Source organism: Tasmannia lanceolata, unplaced genomic scaffold (assembly GCF_043159265.1).
Source record: "Tasmannia lanceolata isolate RefF3 unplaced genomic scaffold, GAP_Taslan_0.1 ptg000023l, whole genome shotgun sequence".
NCBI classification, from domain to species: Eukaryota; Viridiplantae; Streptophyta; class Magnoliopsida; order Canellales; family Winteraceae; genus Tasmannia; species Tasmannia lanceolata.
This window is the reverse complement of record NW_027518700.1, coordinates 18,673,317-18,694,748: the sequence shown is the minus strand read 5'-3', so window position 1 is coordinate 18,694,748 and position 21,432 is coordinate 18,673,317. Positions and strand designations below refer to the sequence as shown.

Here is a 21,432-nt window from a genome sequence, read left to right as displayed (position 1 = left end):
TGTCCAATCAAAACAATAACTTCACGACAAAACGAAACTCGGGTCCGAATAAAATCAAAGGCAGAACAATTGCCTTACCCACTTCTTACCAATTCACATGAAATCCTATCAATCTCATCAGGCTCTCTTCCTCTGCCCCTCTAACAAATAGTCCAAATCACACCTTCTTCCTTTGCTTCCTTTCTGCACGTCAAGAAGGAACAAAAAAGTGGTATAAAAGAAAAAAGTACATAGATCTAACGAAGCCATTAAACAATAGATCTAGGGAAAAGTATGACAAAACAGCCTATGTTAAAACACATTTTTATAAACGAACCTGTACTTCTGCATTTCATAGGAATTAAGATCACCTTTTGCAATGACTGAATGATTTTGGATGATGAGAAGATTGTTGGCAGACTTGTTTCCCCAATTCAATAAAGTAAGAAAGGGATGCGATGGAAGAAGGCTTTGGATCAATAAGTAGGGTTTTGAGGTCCTTACATAGAAAATCAAGGGTCAGTATGGGAGTGTGACGTGATGAAATTTACGGTGAGGATTTGCACAGCCTTGCTAAAAAGGCAACTCTACAGATAAGGACAGGAGCAAGTAGTAAAGGTCAAGGATCTCTTTGATCTTTGGGATTAGTACGGACATGTTTGCCCGGTCACCTTAATAAAAACTTGCCTCCTCCAATAAACTTTCCTAAAATCTATGCTAGGTATAGAAACGATGCACACTAAGGATATACTAGATTTCATATGATGAGTGGGCGTGCATTGACACATGGCGTGCATGTACACATGCAGGGCATCCATCCTTGATATTTGATCAAACAAAATCCTCTTAAAAAGTTGAAAAAGTGAGATGTTGCTCTCTAAACATTTCTTTAATATTTAGCATTATATCTGAGGCCGCTGCAATTCCAATATTTTGCTGCTGCAGCACATTGGACGTAGAGCCAAGGATGTAACACTTTGCCATCTCATCGTCCTCAAGCCACGTAGACTTTCTATCGTGGTCTGCTTGAGGCGCATCGGGACCTGGTAGTTCAAGCTCCTCAGTGGTAAGAACCCAATAAACTTTAGCGGCTGTGAGCACTAGCATTAGGTTCCTTTCCCAGTCGAGGTATTTTGGACCAGTTAACTTATTTTCGTCTAGGATCTCAGCTAATGGGTTGAATGAAGCCATGGTATCAACGCGCAAAGGAAAGAGGCATAATTAGCAAAACTACCATTTTAGTTAATTTCATGACATATCCACCGGATCCGGGATTTTGATCTACGATGGAACCACCCATTGCACTTCTCATTCACGGGCCCCTCAACCTCATGAATCAAGAGAAATTTATAATTTCTCCAATAGGCATCGGAAACTTATTCACCAACTTTGAATAAGTGGATTCATCTAATCCTATGAGATCCGATTTATGTTTGGCCTCCAAGCATTGCAGTATGTATATCCTTTGGATGTCAATACCCTTTGCTTGGTTAAGTTTTAACCACCGCATGTGAAAACTATGCAATCTACAATGGCTTTTGCTTTGGCATGTGACCAATGTATCATGCAAATTCTCATATTTCCTAGTAGGAATCTAACGGTTTACTCTAGTCAAGAAACAAGATCTGCTTCTGCTTTGGCATGTGACCATCCTATTTCCTAGACTAGCCAATGGTTAGATGGCTATGGAAGGCCACGAGGTCTTGTCCTTTCGACTTAACCCCGTTTATCAACTTAATATTTTTAAGAGGGTTATTTAATGTGGGAGTTACAATCATCATCGCGTATGTTTGATTTGGCATCCATTGCATAAAAGAAAAACATACATCACGAACTAAACCATGCCATCCATCACATGAAAAGCAAACCATAAAACCATGGAAATAGAAACACACCATCCATGAAACCCAATTGGGCAACTTGGATCATAGGGATTCTCCCACTAACCTTATTTGAATAAGGGAATCCCTACAACACTATCTTGCCAAATTGAGGGTGAATTATGGGCAACTTTGTGCAACGGCACAAGGAAAACTTCGCTGGCCTCAAAGAGAATTCCCAAAGGAGTGTAATCTGATTTGACTCATTATTTGAAGCACAACAAGATCCACAACATCAGCAAGTTTGTCCCTCTTTGGTTGGATCGAATCTGCCTCGATCTACCAGTAAATTTGGAGCATCACCATGCTGCAATTTTCATAATCCATCGATTGAGCACCAAGAGAATGATCTCATCTTCAATTTGTCTTGGAGAAACAAATATAAACTACCCTAGTGTCCTACACTAGGCTAGGTAATCTATACATCATAATCAATCTCCATGGGAAACCAGTCGTCCGCCCAACTGCCCAGAGTGAGTAATTAAAAACTGAAATAATTAAATTACACTGCGGACTTTAATATTACAAACCATGAAATAAATCATCACATCAGATCATAACATTCATAAAAAGATCATGCATCTCATGCATGAATTGAGGTCCAATCTCCTTTTTGCCCATCTTTCACCAATACCGATCAATTCGCACAAAACCGGGTTAATTCAATTTTGATCAACACACAACCGTCCTTATTATAGTTAAAAACATCATAAAACCCTTATATATGGTCTAATAAATCAGCTTTCAAAATTTTGCGTGAAAACAAGATCGTTTGATTTGTGAAAACAAAATTGTTCCATACCGGGAACACAATCCGGATAGCATGACCATTCAAGAAACTTTGAGTGAGATATAGTTACTCGAATGCTTTCTCAAGGATCTGATAATTCTAAAAACACCTCAAGACATTATTAGAAAAGTCTACGCCTGGGTTATAGGCTTTTCAAATCGTTTGGGGTGGAGAAAAAAAATTCCAAATCAATTTTTGAAATTAATTTCCTGAATTCCAACAACTTTTTCCGAACTTTGAAAAATCATATCTCTTAAACTGCTTCTCGGATTTTGATGATTCTTGATTTTTTGGATTCGTATTCGAGTCTAGTTTCCAACCATGTAAAGTGATCAGTCTAGAAATCCACCATGCGGTTCAGTTTTGCTGTTTTCCGACTAACATCCTTTGTTTATTAAAACACACAAAGACTAGGAACCTCGGATAGCTAGGATAAACGTCTGGACTCACAGAAGATCACTGCATGATCTATCTTTGGTTCATTAGCCTCCTAATCTATTCCCTAGTTAGCTTTGATACTACTTGTTAGATTTGTTGTAAAATCCCAAGCAAAATTGCTACACGTTGCGGAAGAATAAACCGTGTAAAATAAAAATTTTGCTCTAACCCAGAATTCCTAGGGACTTATTGATTTTAATTTGATTTATTAAATATAAATATAAATAACTTATTTTGCTGATGAGAAGAAAAACATCTGCGTGATGTACTTCTCAAAAATTCGACAACGATCTAATAGATGCGAAACCGCAAGTTGAACCCATGGATTCCTTTCATTGCACATAGGATCTTGTAAACAACTCTTTGTTTACTTTATAATCTAATCAAAATCAAATAATAATATGGGAATATGTATTTAGATCAATGGAGCTTGGTTGGATGTTTGTCTTCTTTTTATAAAAGACAAAACTAGTTGATGGAATTGAAGAAGAAGAGAAAGACTTTGGAGTGTCTCTACCAATTTTCAGCACATGAAATTATGGAACAGCTCTTGCAAACTCTATTCCTTTATCTTGTATTTATAGAGTTCTCAATTTTCATATGCAAAATCCAAAGTTTCTAGAGAAATCCCAAAAACAAGGGAAACTAACCATAATTGGAAGCTCCAATTTGGAAACAAGCTAGTTTGCTTTTTTTTTCAAAATAAAAACCAAACCCAACTCCGCCAAAAATCATCTCATGATCCAAAATCATTCAACTACTGCAATAGGTGATCTTATTTCCTATAAAAGTCTTCTATCTATCAGAAGTACCTTTTTGTTTATAAAAATGTGTTTTAGTACATGGTGTTTTATCATGTTTTTCCCTGGATCTATTTTTCTAATGGCTTCCTTCGATCTATTAATTTATTTTTTATATACAAAATTTTTGTTCCTTCTTGATGTGCAGAAAGGAAGCAAAGGAAGTTGTGAGGTGGACTATTTGTTAGAGGGACAGAGGAAGAGAGCTTGATGAGATTGATAAGATTTCATGTGAATTGGTATTATTCTCCTTTTGATTTTATTCGGACCAGAGTTTCATTTTGCCACGAAGTTATAGTTTTGGATGGACAAGATGACTGGTGGACTAGACGGGAAAACTGACCGGAGAAATAATTTCTATTTAACAATTGATTGAGGAGTGAGGGACCTTGAAACAAGGAAGCGTCTTGGTTGGAACAAAAATAAAGATGGCATAATGACAAGATTTGTTCATGGAATGGGTAAAATAGGAAAGATGATTCTTACTCAACCTGAGACCTTTGAAAAGTTCAAAGAGTTCAAGAATGAAGTAGAAAATCAGCTAAACAAGAAGATTAAGACACTTCGCTCCGATAGGGGAGGAGAGTACCTCTCAGATGAGTTTAAGGACTACTTAAAAGAAAGCGGAATAGTTTCTCAATGGACTCCACCTGCAACACCAGAGTTAAATGGTGTGTCAGAGAGGAGAAATCGAACACTGTTAGACATGGTTCGATCTATGATGAGCTTTGCACAGGCACCTTTGTTTCTATGAGATTTCGCCCTAGCAACGGCGCTCTACATCATTTGTTGAGACACCTAACATGAGCGAGTTCCTTTGGGGTCCTGATCCTAATAACTCTACGAAACTTGTGCAAGAGGCCGTCATTGCACCCGACTCCCGTCTACTCCCACCAATGCCGTGAGCATATCATGTATTGCTATGGTATGTTTCTTTGCTCGTCTCATTCTCATCGTTTAGGTACAAATTGCTCACTATAGTTCAGTTTCAGTTTTTGCAAGTCGTAACAGAGGAAGGAGTTGAACCATTCAAAAAAAAAAAAAAAACAGAGGTAGGAGTTTATTTCAAACTGAATGTGGACTGTACTGCTGGTCTATTAGAAAGTGGAATGTTAATATGGGAAGAAAATTAAAAGGCATGGACTGGATGTGGCTTAGACTAATGCAAGAAAACTGAACATAAAGGAGTGGAATTCTTCTCAAGTAGTAGAACAATATATACAGTTACAAGCAAGATATTAATTCATGTTCTATAATTTAGATCCAATGGTCAGATCTGCGCAAATCATCTGGGCCAGTTGTTAAAAATAGAATTTTTATTCTAATTAAATAAAAATTCCATTGATTTCATTGATTTTTTTGGATTGGATTCCATCGAATTCTTTTTTTTTTTTTTTTAAACATCAGCGTACCATATAATTCACTTAGTCCATGTTTGTTTTCGGCTTTGAGAATCAATTTTTGAGTAAAACACATTACTGGACTCAAAATCATGTTTAATTTTATGACAAATAGTCACTTTTGGACTTATGATGAGCATTGTGTTCGTTTCTCAAAACAACTATCCTACTACACAGATCCATTGCCACATTTATTAAAATCTTATAATGCACAACTCAAGGAGTATTTCTCTCTTCTGGTCATCCAATTAATCACATTCAAGGAATGACTTTACATAATTGATATTTGCAAGCCTCAATTTTCTGAATAGTGTGGGATCTTTGTTGGGCATATGATTTGAGCCCGCTGGGTTTATAAATAAAGAGTTAGACAAGTATTTCCTCTTTTTTCACAAACTTGCTGGAAAAGTTTATTTTTTTTCACAAAACTTGTTGGTTTTCATAACTGAAAAATTAGAAAAGAACATTTCGTTACGTTGTCTTCATGTTGCCTAGCAAGTGGGCCCACACCCACACCCAATGGACCCACATACACACGCCCCCTTGTAATTGCCTATTTTATGAGGATTTTCTTACTAGGAGAGTACCCATATAATTTGTCGAGTCATTTTCCATGGTCAAAGGATCAATGGTCTAGATTATCTGATCAAGTTGTTAGTTGCCACTCAGATCAACAGAACTGATTCTCAAAGCCAGGAAGACGTAGGCCCCAGTAAAAAGGGAGATGATTTTTTCGCCCCTCCCCCCTCACCCCCAATAGGACTTGTAACGTGAATTGGGGTAGACTTTAATGCTTTTTGACTAGGGGTGTAAACGAGCCGAGCCGAGCTTGGCCAGGCTCGGCTCGGCTCGTTAAGCTCAAAAGCTCGGCTCGGCTCGGGCTCGAACCAGGCTCGGGCTCGGCTCGGCTCGGTCAGGCTCGGCCAGGCTCGCGAGCCTTACCGAGCTCGGATTATATTATGTTCACACCTCTCATCTTCCCTGGACAGCCCTACTAGTGTAATTTGACTACTTTTTTTTACACTATGGGGGGTGGTCCTAGTAACAAATGGGGTTCCAAAAATGAAGTGACATATTTTGCCCCCCCTTTCACTTCCTGGACAACCCTTTTAATGTATAAATTAATATATAATATATATTTAAATATATTAAATTCTTAACGAGCCTTAACGAGCCGAGCCGAGCCGAGCCGAGTCTGGCCTAAATTAGGCTCGGCTCGTTAAGCTTAACGAGCCTGATGAGCCGGCTCGGCTCGGCTCATTAAGGATTCGAGCCGAGCTCGAATCCGAGCTTTTTTCGAGCCAAGCTCGAGCGGGCCTCCGTACCCGAGCCAAAATTGACACCCTTCCTACAAGGGGGTGATCCAATAAAATGTCGTGTGGGAAGAAGTTACCTTTATCACGGGTGCTTAGATCGTGTCATCCACGTGGGAAAGGCAAAGACGTTCGGACTAGGGGTGTCAATGGATCTAGATGGTCCGATGGATCGTCCGAATCCGAACGTTAATGAACGGGATCTAAACATATGAATAGGATCCATGGGCATATTTCGGATCATCAAATCTGAGATCCGAAAAATTTTGGATTGTGTATGGGCATGCCACAAATGCCCATTGGATAGTCACGATCCGAAATGGTTTACAAAAATACCCTCCAAATTTTGTTAATGCTAACCGTTCTATGAAGGGCATTTTGGTCAAAACCTCTCTTATTACTTAATGAATCGGATGGGAATGCGATTTCACTTATTTCAGGCGTTTCGTTTCATACGTTCACGAAGGAAGAGAGAGAGGGGTTTTGTTCTTTATGCATCATAAGCTAAGTTGTAATTTTGATTAGTTTTATTGTTTACAAGCATTATTATACACATAGATTAAACATAGATAAAATTTTAATTTAGTTGAAGAAAATGTATAGAGACACACTAATAGTGGACTGCAATTCTATCACTTTTTAAAAAAATTAATTGTTTACTTAGCTTAGTGGGACATTATAGGACACTCCGATGGACCGTTCGAATTAAAATGGATCGTGATCATGACGTGGAAAGTAGGATCCGAAGAACAATCCGACTCCGGCCCGACCGATAAGGAATTTGAATGGATCGTGACTGTGACATAGGTGGATCCGACCCGAAGTGGATCCGTTGACACCCCTAGTTCGGACAAGAGAGCCGTTGTGGTTTCTAAAACGATCTTCCCGCTTAAGTAATTTGAATATTGCAAGCCCGTATTTTTACTAAAACACCCCTCCCTATATGCATTCAGTTGACCGTCTCTTTTTAACAACCGAGGATTTATGAACCACGAGATGATAATTTATCGGATCTACGGTTATAAACTACACACGTGTTCATTGAGAATGTCGGTCGTTGTGCACCACGTGAGAGCACTGAGCTGGTTTGTAAAAGTTTCCTTTTTTTCGAGTGCTGAGCTGGATTAACAGCTTCCTTCTTCAGCAATACAAGAGCCCATTTCCTATTCCGCCTCTGTTCATCCCCGAAGAAAAAAAAAATCTCGCTCTCTCTCTCTCTCTCTCTCTCTCTCATCATTTTATCAGAATCGTTTCTCCTCTTTGTTCCTCTGTATATACAATCGGATCCTCATCGATTCCTCTGATTTCCCCCCTCTTTCTCTTACTTTTTTGCTCTCTATCTCTCTACCTGTTCCTCAGAAAACCCTAAAAAAAATGCAAAAATCCATTTCGTATTCCGCCTCTGTCAAACCCTAACCCTAAAATCAAATCTCATCTTTTTTCCTCCTTCCCGAAAACCCTAACCCTTTTTCGCTTTATTTCTTTCCCAGAAAATGAAAAAAACCTCATGTAGAAGAATATTCATCTACAGATCTGTTTGATCTGTATACAGATCTGTTTGATCTGTAATCAGACCATTCTCTATATACACAAAACCCTAATTCTTTATTCCCTCTCGTTTTTTTCTTCTCTCTCCATGGCGACGAGAAATCGAACAACTTTGTACAGAGAAATCGTGCCTCTTAGCACCGAAGATCCCGGGAATTCCAGGTAGGGTTTCCTTTTTCTCTTTCAATTTCATGTGTTTTTAGGTTACAGAAACCTAATTTTTTTTATTTTGACCTGGTTTTGTGATCAGAATGCGGTTTCTGTGATTGATTTTGTTCCTTTTGATTCATGGAAGTATTTTCAGATGTGTAATGATGGGGAGATGGGTAGAATTTCTTAGGATTTTTTTTTTCTAAAAAAGGACATTATAGAGAGTTGAACTGATTTGAGAAGTTATTTGGGAGAAGAAAATGGTTTAAAAGATGTAATCGTGGTAATAACATCTCTTATTTACCATTCAAAAGAAACATCTCCTCTACGGTTGTTGAAAGGCTTGAACTTCTTTGTTTTGGTTTAGGGTGGGTTTCTGAAACGCTTGATCTCTTCGTTTTGGGTTAGGTTTTCTGAAACGCTTGATCTTCTTTGTTTTGGGTTATAGGTTTCTGAATTGCCCGATCGCTTTGTTTTGTCCTTTTGGGTTAGGTTTTCTGAAACACTTGATCTCTCTCTCTCTGTCTCTCTCTGGTTAGGGTTTCGGTTGTTAGATTTGATTTCTGGTCTGGAGAAAGAGAGTTTCAGAGGCACTTTTCTTTCTCATTTGTGTGTTCTGATGATTTTATTTTTCAGGTTTTGTGGGGATTTAATTTTGGATGTTTTCAGGTTTTGGAGAATTAGGGTTTCTTCATGTCCATTTCCTTTCCTTTGTTCTGCAACGCCGATTTTTGGGTTCGTCTGATGGTGAATTCCTTTTTCGTTCTTTCTGTTCTTTGATAACTCATGGGAATTTCTTGTTTGATCAGCATTGGTTTTTGGTTCTTTCTTGAATTTTGCAACAACAATGATTTTTTTGTTTGATCAGCACTGATTTTTGGTTCTTTCTTTTCATTCTATGTAGGATTTCTAGGTTTCAGAATTGAGAGAGTCAGTTTGAATTTTTAGGATTTTATCTCACCTTTAGCATCATTAAAAAAAGGGGTTTTATCTGATTTTTATCTTATCACTCAGGTCTGATGTTGCAATTGGTTCAGTTTATGACTCCATGCTGCTAGTAGGATATATGTTTTTGACCTCTTCGATGATTTGCACTGTTTTATGTTTCAGGATTAATTTCTCCCACGGAACACCAAGATTCAATCACCAGAGGTTTTGTGCTACTATCCAATCACTATCTTTCCTTATCATTTTTTTTCTGTTCTTTTCAATTTTCTTTTACAAAATATTTATCGTGAATTCTAGCCTCATATCTTTATATTAGAAGGTGAAGTTAGGTAAAATGTCACCCTTTTTTGGCCATCTTCCTTTTATTTTCTTTTATGCATCCAAGTATAGCTTTGATGTCTCTTTTCGGACGAAATGCAACACCATGCCTAGTATTTTTTTTCCATAATATGTCAATGCATTTTTTGTTATGTTTTGCTGTGAGACATCTGATGATAATAGGGTTGTTTCTTACATGGGTTTGTGTTTTACTTCTGTGGACATGCCTACTCTTTTTTTCTCTTTTCATAATATGTCAATTCATTTTTCGTTATGTTCTGCTGTAAGACATCTGATGATAACAGAGTTATTTCTTCCATGGGTTTGAGTTCATCTAGATAAGACAACTAGAGCAGTCAAAGACCAAGGCCAATGCAAGATGGTCAATGTATATGGGAGAATTTGGATAGACTTTAGCATACATTCACAGACAAATCGCCATAGGCATTTACAAAGTGTAGTTCATATCAACTTTTCAATTTTTGTCAATTGTTTCCTTTTAAGACTTGGGCTTAACTGTACAGGCCATAACATATTGTTGGGGGCCCAATCCTTGACGGATTTTCAGGTACCGTGCAATCATTAGTATCAACCAAGCCCTTTGACATCTAAGTATTGCAGCCACCCTTCTTCCATTTGAAACTTCACTGAAACTTCCAAATAATCAAGCTTGATTGAGAGAAAGTAGGCAAGTTTTATCAAACTTGGATTTAAAGGAGGATTTTTTTGGGATATTGCTGTGTTGCAGCCATGAGGTTGGATCTCAGACATTCCCACACTCAGTTTATCCTCCCTTCCATTCATTCCAGTGTTTTTTGACAGAACCCAATTCTTAGTTTAGATTCCAAAGTATATTTTTTAGTTATCAATCATACCAATTGTCCTAGAGATCAAGAAAGTTGATTAGACAAACAAAACCAACTCTCTCCATGTTGTCATTTCTTAAACATGCTTTGCCTCAGAGGAAAAGAAAAAGCGGAGGAATTTGTTGCGACAGTTGCAACTTGCAACCAAAACAATCCGTCATGAATTACTTGGAGATAAAAATCGCATGCTACATGGCTCAAGGATGGCATAATTACTACCAGGGAGAAATATACAAATAAAGAGCAGTGGGCTCAGTTATGGTTCAAATATTGACACAATCCGCTTTCTTCTTGAATTGGTAACCAAGAAGAGTCCAAAATTGATGGTTCAAATATTACACTCCATGTTCAAACATTATTACTTTAAGGACAAGCTAAAATCCTAGAATACCAATTCATTTAAAACTTGTACAAATCACTTGGATGAGCTCTTATGCATGATCAAGCATATTGACACAATGAGCGAAAAAAGAGACATCAGAGAGTGAAGCTCAGTTATACATGGAGGATTAGGAAATATACGAAGGCACATCCTTACTTGGGAAGAAGTTAGTTGGACACAAAAATCACATGCTACATGGCTAAAGGATGACATAATTATTATCTAGAAGAAAGATACAATGATTAGTTTCAAAAAAGAAAGATACAGTGATTGCAGTGGGCCATCACACCGAAAAATTCTTAGCACAGATTCGATTCAAGATGTTGGGAAATGATTTGATTGAAGAAGATTGTAAACAATTTCAAATGGATTCTAACTGGGGTCTACACGAGCAGAAGGGATCGCCTATGGATGTAACTGGCTACAGTTGCAACATGAAATCTTCTGTGATGTATTGGGGAAGTGATTAACACTGCCGGATTCACTCATGAGAAAAGCATGACATACGCGACTAGTAGTAGGAAGCAGTCGATCTTTATTCAAGATAAAAAACTTATTAACTTGCCAAAGAATGGTATGAGATACACGATTAGTAGTCGGAAGGAAGTCAATCTTTATTGAAGATCAAAAACCTATTAACTTGCCAAAGAATGGTGTGAGATTCACTTGAACCAATAGTTAGTTACATTCAATCTTTAGCGGCTTGGATAGATTTATTATGATCTCAAGGATTGGGAGGATCAATTCTTGGAGATTGGAGTGATGGCTCTCCTTAGACTGGTTTTTGACCATTGTCCTCTATGATTTTCGAAAGAGCAAAACTTCAAGAGTAAACCATTTAGACTTAACTTGGCATGGCACGAAATTCATGGAATTGAAATTGGAATTGATAACTGGCGGAAAGAGTGGAGAATTGATGGTTAGAATGATAAACTTTATGGGCAAACTGGAATACTTTAAGGAGAAGCTAAATTCCTGCTATACAAATTCATTTAAAGTTCATATAGATTGCATGGATGAGCTCTTAAGCATTATCAAGCATATCAACACGAGTGATGTAGGGAACTATCAAAGAGTGAAATTCATCAAATATGGAGGCTTAGACTACACACAAAGACACATCCTTAAGTGGGAGGAAATTATGCATATAAAGTCGCATTGGATATAATGTAACCTCGGATATTATGTTGCCTTCGGCTACAATGTCGCTTCGGATACTATTTTCTTTCGGATACAAGGTCGCTTCGGATACTATGTCGCCTTTGGATACAATGTCGCCTCGGATACAAAGTCGCCTCGGATACAATGTAGCCCCGGATACTTTTGTCTTTCGGATACGAGGTCGCTTCGGATACTATGTCGCCTCGGATGCTATGTCGCCTCGGATGCTATGTTGCCTCGGATGCTATGTTGCCTTCGGCTCCAATGTCGCTTTGGATACTATGTTGCCTTCGGATATATTGTCGCTTTGGATACTATGTTGCCTTTGGATACAATGTAGCCATATATACTATTTTGCTTTTAGATAGAAGGTTGCTTCGGATATTATGTCGCTTTCAGATACAATGTCGCCCCGGATACAATGTGGCATCGGATATAAAGTAGCCTCGGATACAATATTGCCCTTCGGCTACAATGTTGCTTCAGATACTATGCTGCCTGCGGATATAATGTCGCCTCGGATACTATTTTGCTTTCGGATGCAAGGTTGCTTCGGATATAATGTCGCCTCTGATACAATGTAGCATCGGATACTATTTTACTTTCGGATACAAGGTCGCTTCGGATCCAATGTCGCCTTCGGATACAATGTCGCCTCGGATACAATGTTGCCTCGGATATAAAGTTGCGTTGGATACAATGTTTCCCTTGGGCTACAAAGTCGCCTCGGATTCAATGTTTCCCTTCGGATACAATATCGTCTCGGATACAATGTAGGATCGGATACAATGTTGCCTCGGATACAATGTAGCCTCAGCTACTATGTTGCTTCGGATACTATGTTGCCTTCGGATACAATGTCGCCCCGGATACAATTTTGCCTCTGATATATAGTCGCCACGGATCCAATGTTGCCCTTCGGCTACATTGTCGCTTCGGATATAATATCGCATCGAATACTGTTTTGCTTTCGGATAAAGGTCGCTTCGGATACAATGTCGCCTCAGATACAATGTTGCCTTGGATATAAAGTCGCCTCTGGTACTATGTTGCCTTCGGCTACAATATCTCTTCGGATACTATGTTGCTTTCGGATATAATGTCGCCTCGGACACTATTTTCTTTCGGATACAAGGTCGCTTCGGATACAATGTCGCCTTGGATACAATGTTGCCTCGGATATAAAGTCGCCTTTGATACAATGTAGACTCGGATATTATGTTGCCTTCGACTACAATGTCGCTTTGGATACTATGTTGCCTTCGGATATAATGTCGGCTCAAATAGAATGTAGCCTTGGTAGACTATTTTACTTTCGGATACAAGGTCGCTTTGGATACAATGTCGCATTGGATATTATTTTCTTTCGGATACAAGGTCGCTTCGGATACTATGTCGCCTGGGATACAATGTTGCCTCAGATATAAAGTCGCCTTGGATACAATGTAGCCTTGGATACTATGTTGCCTTCGGCTCCCATGTCGCTTCGGATACTATGTTGCCTTCGGATATATTGTCGCCTCGGATACAATGTAGCCTCGGATACTATTTTGCTTTTAGATAAAATGTTGCTTCGGGATAGTATGTCGCTTTTAGGTACAATATCGCTCCGGATACAATGTGCCCTCGGATACAATGTTGCCCTTCGGCTACAATGTTGCTTCAGATACTATGTTGCCTTTGGAATGTCGCATCGGATACAATGTAGCCTCGGATATTATTTCTCTTTCGGTTGCAAGGTCGCTTCGGATACTATGTTGCCTTCAGATACAAAGTAGGATCAGATACTATTTTGCTTTCGGATACTGTCACCTTCGGATACAATGTCGCCTCGGATACAATATTGCCTCGGAAATAAAGTCGCCTCGGATACAATGTTTCCCTTCGGCTGCAATGTCGCCTTCGGCTACAATGTTGCCTCCAATACAATGAAGCCTCGGATACTATGTTGCCTTCGGGTACAATGTTGCTTCGGATACTATTTTGCCTTAGGATATAATGTCTCGGATACAATGTAGCCTCGGATACAAGGTTGCTTCGGATACAATATCGCCACGGATACAATGTTGCCTCTGATATATAGTCGCCTTGGATACAATGCTGCCCTTCGGCTACAATGTCGCTTCGAATACTATGTTGCCTTCGACTACAATGTCGCCTCGGATACTATGTTGCCTTCGGATATAATGTCGTCTCGGATACAATATAGCCTCGGATACTATTTTGCTATGGATACAAAGTCTTTCTAGATACTATGTCGCATTCGGATACAATGTCGCCTTGGATACAATGTCGCCTTAGATACAATGTTTCCTCGGATATATAGTCACATTGGTTACAATGTAGCCTCAGATACTATGTTGCCTTCGGCTACAATGTCGCTTCCGGTACTCTGTTGCCTTCGGATATAATGTCGCATCGGATACAATGTAGCCTCGGATACTATTTTGCTTCCGGATAGAAGGTCGCTTCGGATACATAGTCACCCCGGATACAATGTTGTATTGGATATAAAGTCGTATCGGATTATATATTGCTTTCGGGTACAATGTCGCCTCGGGTAGTATTTTATTTCAGATACAAGGTCGCTTCGAATACGATGTCGCCTTCTGATATAATGTCGCCTCGGATACAATGTTGCCTCCTGCTAAACTATCGCTTCGGAGACTATGTTTCCTTCGGCTACAATGTCGCTTCGGATATTATGTTTCCTTCGGATATAATGTCGCCCTCGGATACTATGTCGCCTTCGGATACAACGTTGCCCCGGATATAATGTTGCCTCAGATACAATGTATCCTCGGATACTATGTTGCCTTCGGATATAATGTCTCCTCAGATACAATGTACCCTCAGATAGTATTTTGTTTCGGGTACAAGGTCGCTTTGGATACAATGTCGCCTCGGATATAATGTTGCCTCAGATATAGAGTTGCCTCGGATACTATGTTGCCTTTGGCTACAATGTTGCTTCAGATACTATGTTGCCTTCGAATATAATGTCTCCTTGGATACAATGTATCCTCGGATACTATTTTTCTTTCGGATACAAGGTCGCTTAGGATACTATATCGCCTCGGCTAAAATGTTGGCTCGGATATGAAGTCGCCTTGGAAACAATGTTTCCCTTCGGTTACGATGTCGCTTCGGATACTATGTTGGCTTCGTATATAATGTGGCATCGGATACAATGTAGCCTCAGAGACTATGAAAGATACAAGGTCGAGTCGGATAGAATGTTCCTTCGAATATAAAGTTGCCTCTGATACAATGTTGCTCTTCGACTACAATGTCGCTTTGGTTACTATGTTGCCTTCGGCTACAATGTCGGTTCAGATATTATGTTTCCTCGGATATAAAGTCGCTTCGGATATAATGTAGCCTCTGATACTATGTTGCCTTCGGCTGCAATGTCGCCTCGGATACTATGTTGCCTTAGAATATAATGTCGCCTTGAATACAATGTCGCCTTGGATACTGTTTTGCTTCTGGTTATAAGGTCGCCTCGGATACTATGTGGCTTTCGGATACAATGTCGCCTCAGATACTATGTTACCTCAGTTATAATCGGATACAATGTAGCCTCGGATAATATGTTGCCTTTGGCTACAATGTCGCTTCGAATACAATGTCGCTTAGAATACTATTTTGCTATCGGTTAGAAGGTCGCTTCGAATACAATGTCGCCCCGGATACAATGTTGCCTTAGGTATAACGTCGCCTCGGATAATATGTTGCCTTCGGCTTCAATTTCTCTTCGGATACTATGTTGCCTTCAGATATTATTTTGCTTTCGGACACAAGGTCGCTTAGGATACTATGTCGCCTCGGATAGAATGTTCCATCGGATATTATGTTGCCTTCGACAACAAGGTCGCATCGGATACTACGTTGCCTTCGGATATAATGTCGCCTTAGATACAATGTTGCCTCAGATACTATTTTCTTTGTCGCCTTGGATACAATGTCGCCTCGGATACTATGTTGCCTTCGGCAACAATGTCGCTTCGGAGACTATGTTGCCTTCAGATATAATGTCGCCTTGGATACTATTTTGCTTTCGGATACAAGGTCGCTTCGGATATAAAGTCGCCTCGAATACAATGTTGCCTCGGATATAAAGTTGCGTCGGATACAATATAGCCTCGGATACTATGTTGCCTTCGGCTACAATATCGCTTCGGATACTATGTTGCCTTCGGATATAATGTCGTCTCGGATACAATGTAGCCTCGAATACTATTTTGCTTTCGAATACAATACCGCCTCATATACAATGTTGCCTCATATACTATTGTCTTTTGGATACCAGATCGCTTCGGATACTATGTCGCCTTGGATACAGTGTCGCCTCGAAAATAAAGTCGCCTCAGATACAATGTAGCCTTGGATACTATGTGGCTTTCCGCTACAATGTCGCTACGGATATATTGTCACATCGGATTCAATTTAGCCTCGGATACTATTTTGCTTTCGAATACAAAGTCGCTTCAAATACTATGTCACTTTCGGATACAATGTTGCCTCGAATATAAAGTCGCTTCGGATACAATGTAGCATCGGATACTATGTTGCATTAGACTAAAATGTCACTTCGGATACTATGTTGCCTTCAGATATAATGTCGCCTTGGAGATATTGTAGCCTCGGATAGTATTTTCTTTTGGAAACAAGGTTGTTTCGGACACTATGTCGCCTTCGGATATAATGTCGCCTCGGATAAAATGTCACCTCAGATACTGTATAGTCTGGATACTATGTTGCCTTCACATATAATGTCGCCTCAGATTCTATTATATCGGAGGCGATATTATAATGTTTCCTTCAAATATATTGTTGCCTCGGATACTATGTTGCCTTCGGATATAATGTCGCCTCGGATGTAATGTAGCGTCGAATTTAATTTTCTTTCGGATACAAGGTCGCTTGGGATACTATGTCGCCTTCGGCTATAATGTCGCTTCGGATACAATGTTGCTTCGAATATTAAGTCGCCTCGGATACAATGTTGCTCTTCGACTACAATGTCGCTTCGGATACTCTGTTGCCTTCGGATATAATGCCGCCTCAATTACAATATAGCCTTGGATACTATTTTGCTTTCGGATACAGGGTCGCTTCGGATACAATATAGCCTCGGATACAATGTAGCCTCAGATACTATGTTGCCTTCGGCTACAATGTCGCTTCTGATACTATGTTGCCTTCAGATATAATGTCCTCTCGCATACAATATAGCCTCGGATACTATTTTGCTTTCGAATACAAAGTCTTTCCGGAGTCTGTCGCATTCGGATACAATGTCGCCTCAGATACAATGTTGCTTCGGATATAAAGTCACCTCGGTTACAAATGTAGCCTCAGATACTATGTTGCCTTCGGCTATAATGTCGCTTCCGGTACTCTGTTGCCTTCGGATATAATGTCGCATCGGATACAATCTAGGCTCGGATATTATTTTGCTTCCTGATAAAAGGTCGCTTCGGATACAAAGTCACCCCGGATACAATGTTGCCTTGGATATAAAGTCACCTTGGATACAAAGTAGCCTCGGATTATATATTGCTTTCGGCTACAATGTCGCATCGGATACTTTGTTGGCTTCGGATATAATGTCGCCTCGGGTAGTATTTTCTTTCGGATACAAGGTCGCTTCGGATGCTATGTTGCCTTCTGATATAATGTCGCCTCGGATACATTGTCGCCTCGGGTACTATGTTGCCTCCGGCTAAATTGTTGCTTCGGATACTATGTTTCGTTCGGATACTATGTTTTCCTTAGGATATAATGTTGCCCTTCGTCTACAATGTCGCCTCAGATATTATGTTTACTTTGGATATAATGTCGCCTCGGATACAATGTAGCCTCAGATACTATGTTGCCTTCGGCTACAACGTCGCTTCCGGTACTCTGTGGCCTTCGGATATAATGTCGCATCGGATACAATCTAGCCTCGGATATTATTTTGCTTCCTGATAGAATGTCGCTTCGGATACAAAGTCACCCCGGATACAATGTTGCCTTAGATATAAAGTCGCCTCGGATACAAAGTAGCCTCGGATTATATATTGCTTTTGGCTACAATGTCGTTTCAGATACTTTGTTGGCTTCGGATATAATGTCGCCTCGGGTAGTATTTTCTTTCGGATACAAGGTCGCTTCGGATGCTATGTTGCCTTCTCATATAATGTCGCCTCGGATACATTATCGCCTCGGGTACTATGTTGCCTACGGCTAAACTGTCGCTTCGGATACTATGTTTCCTTCGGCTACAATGTCGCTTCGGATACTATGTTTTCCTTCGGATATAATGTCGCCTCGGATACTATTTTGCTTTCTGATACAAGGTCACTTCGGATACTATGTCGCCTACGGATACAATGTTGCCTCGAATATAACGTCGCCTCGGATACTATGTAGCCTCATATACTATGTTGCATTCGGCTAAAATCTCGCGTCGGATACTATGTTGCCTTTGAGACAATGTAGCCTCGGATAGTATTTTCTTTTAGAAACAAGGTCGCTTCGAATATTATTTCGCCTTGGGTAAAATGTCGCCTCTGATATGATGTAGCCTCGGATACTATGTTGCCTTTGGCTACAATGTCGCTTCGGATACTATGTTGCCTTCGTTTATAATTTTGCCTCGAATACTATTATATCTGATGCGATATTATAATGTTTCATTCGGATATATTGTTGACTCGGATACTATGTTGCCTTCGAGTATACTGTCGCCTCGGATACAATGTAGCGTCAGATAGTATTTTCTTTCGGATACAAGGTCGCTTGGGATAGTATGTCGCCTTTGGATATAATGTCGCTTCAGATACAATGTTGCTTTGAATATAAAGTCGCCTCGGATACAATGTTGCCCTTCGACTACAATGTCGCTTCGGATATTATGCTGCCTTCGGATATAATGTTGACTCGGATACTATTTTGCTTTCGTATACGTGGTCGCTTCGGATACAATGTCGCGTCGAATATAATGTTACCTCGGATATAAAGTTGGGTCGGATACAATGTAGCCTCGATTACTATGTTCCCTTCAGATATAATGTCGTCTCGGATACAATGTAGCCTCGAATACTATTTTGCTTTCGGATACAAAGTCGCTTCGGATAGTATGTCGCATTCGGATACAATGCCGCCTCAGATACAATGTTGCCTCTGATATAAAGTCGCGTTCGTTACAATGTAGCCGCTAATACTTTGTTGCCTTTGGCTACAATGTCGTTTCGGTCTCTGTTGCCTTCGGATATAATGTCGCCTCGGATACAATGTAGCCTCGGATACTATTTTGCTTTCGGATACAATGTCGCTTCAGGATACAATGTCGCCTCAGATACAATCTTACCTCTTGTATAAAGTTGCCTCGGATATAATGTTGCCCTTCGTCTACAATGTCGCTTCAGATATTATGTTTACTTCGGATATAATGTCGCCTTGGATACAATGTAGCCTCAGATACTATTTTGCTTTCGGATATAATGTCACGTCGGATACAATGTCGCCTCGGATACAATGTCGCTTCGAATACAATGTCGCCTCGGATACAATCTTACCTCTGGTATAAAGTTGCCTCGAATATAATGTTGCCCTTCGTCTACAATGTCGCCTCAGATATTATGTTTACTTCGGTAATAGTGTCACCTCGGATACAATGTTGCCTCAGATACTATTTTTCTTTCAGAAACTATGGCGCCATCCGATACAATGCCGGCTCAGATATAATGTTGCCTCTGATATAAAGTCGTGTTGGTTACAATGTAGCCGCAGATACTTTGTTGCCTTTGGCTACAATGTCGCTTCGGATATAATGTAGCCTCGGACACTGTGTTGCCTTTGGCTACAATGTCGCTTCGGATACTATGTTGCCTTCGTTTATAATTTTGCCTCGGATACTATTATATCTGAGGCGATATTATAATGTTTCATACGGATATATTGTTGACTCGGATACGATGTTGCCTTCGAATATACTCTCGCCTCGGATACAATGAGCGTCAGATAGTATTTTCTTTCGGATACAAGGTCGCTTGGGATAGTATGTCGGCTTTGGATATAATGTCGCTACAGATACAATGATGCTTTGAATATAAAGTCGGCTCGTATACAATGTTGACCTTCGACTACAATGTCGCTTCGGATACTATGCTGCCTTCGGTTATAATATTGCCTCGGATACTATTTTGCTTTCGGATACATGGTCGCTTCGGATACAATGTCGCCTCGAATGTAATGTTGCCTCGGATATAAAGTTGCGTTGGATACAATGTAGCCTCCGATACTATGTTCCCTTCGGATATAATGTCGTCTCGGATACAATGTAGCCTCAAATACTCTTTTGCTTTCGGATACAAAGTCGCTTCGGATAGTATGCCGCATTCGGATACAATGCCGCCTCAGATACAATGTTGCCTCTAATAGAAAGTCGCGTTGGTTACAATGTAGCCGCAAATACTTTGTTGCCTTTGGCTACAATGTCGTTTCGGTCTCTGTTGCCTTCGGATATAATGTCGCCTCGGATACAATGTAGCGTCGGATACTATTTTGCTTTCGGATACAATGTCGCTTCGGATACAATGTCGCCTCGGATACAATCTTACCTCTGGTATAAAGTTGCCTCGGATATAATGTTGCCCTTCGTCTACAATGTCGCTTCAGATATTATATTTACTTCGGATATAATGTCGCCTCGGATACAATGTAGCCTCAGATACTATTTTGCTTTCGGATATAATGTCGCTTCGGATACAATGTCGCCTCGGATACAATGTCGCTTCGGATACAATGTCGCCTCGGATACAATCTTACCTCTGCTATAAAGTTGCCTCAGATATTATGTTTACTTCGGAAATAATGTCGCCTCGGATACAATGTAGCCTCAGATACTATTTTTCTTTCAGAAACTATGTCGCCATCCGATACACTGCCGGCTCAGATACAATGTTGCCTCTGATATAAAGTCGCGTTGGTTACAATGTAGCCGCAGATACTTTGTTGCCTTTGGCTACAATGTCGTTTCAGTCTCTGTTGCCTTCGGATATAATGTCGCCTCGGATACAATGTAGCCTCGGATACTATTTTACTTTCGGATACAATGTCGCTTCGGATACAATGTCGCCTCGGATATAATCTTACCTCTGATATAAAGTTGCCTTGGATATAATGTTGCCCTTCGTCTACAATGTCGCTTCAGATATTATGTTTACTTCGGATATAATGTCGCATCGGATACAATGTAGCCTCATATACTATTTTGCTTTCGGATACAATGTCGCCTCGGATACAATGTCGTTTCGGATACAATGCCGCCTCGGATACTATGTTGCCTTTGGCTACAATGTCGCTTCGGATACTATGTTGCCTTCGTTTATAATTTTGCCTCGGATACTATTATATCTGAGGCGATATTATAATGTTTCATTCGGATATATTGTTGACTCGGATACT

General features: G+C 39.9%; 1 protein-coding gene across 1 annotated transcript; it reads right to left on the bottom strand.

Annotated features, from left to right (window-relative positions):
* Positions 1-825: 825 nt before the first annotated feature.
* LOC143855908 (uncharacterized) lies at positions 826-1,170 on the bottom strand. The gene has a single exon (XM_077365959.1). The coding sequence runs from the start codon at positions 1,168-1,170 to the stop codon at positions 826-828; it is 345 nt and encodes a 114-aa protein (XP_077222074.1).
* Between the last annotated feature and the right edge of the window lie 20,262 nt (positions 1,171-21,432).

Coding starts and splice junctions, on each gene's coding strand:
- LOC143855908 (XM_077365959.1), bottom strand. CDS start 1,170: ATGGCTTCATTCAACCCATTAGCTGAGATCCTAGACGAAAATAAGTTA.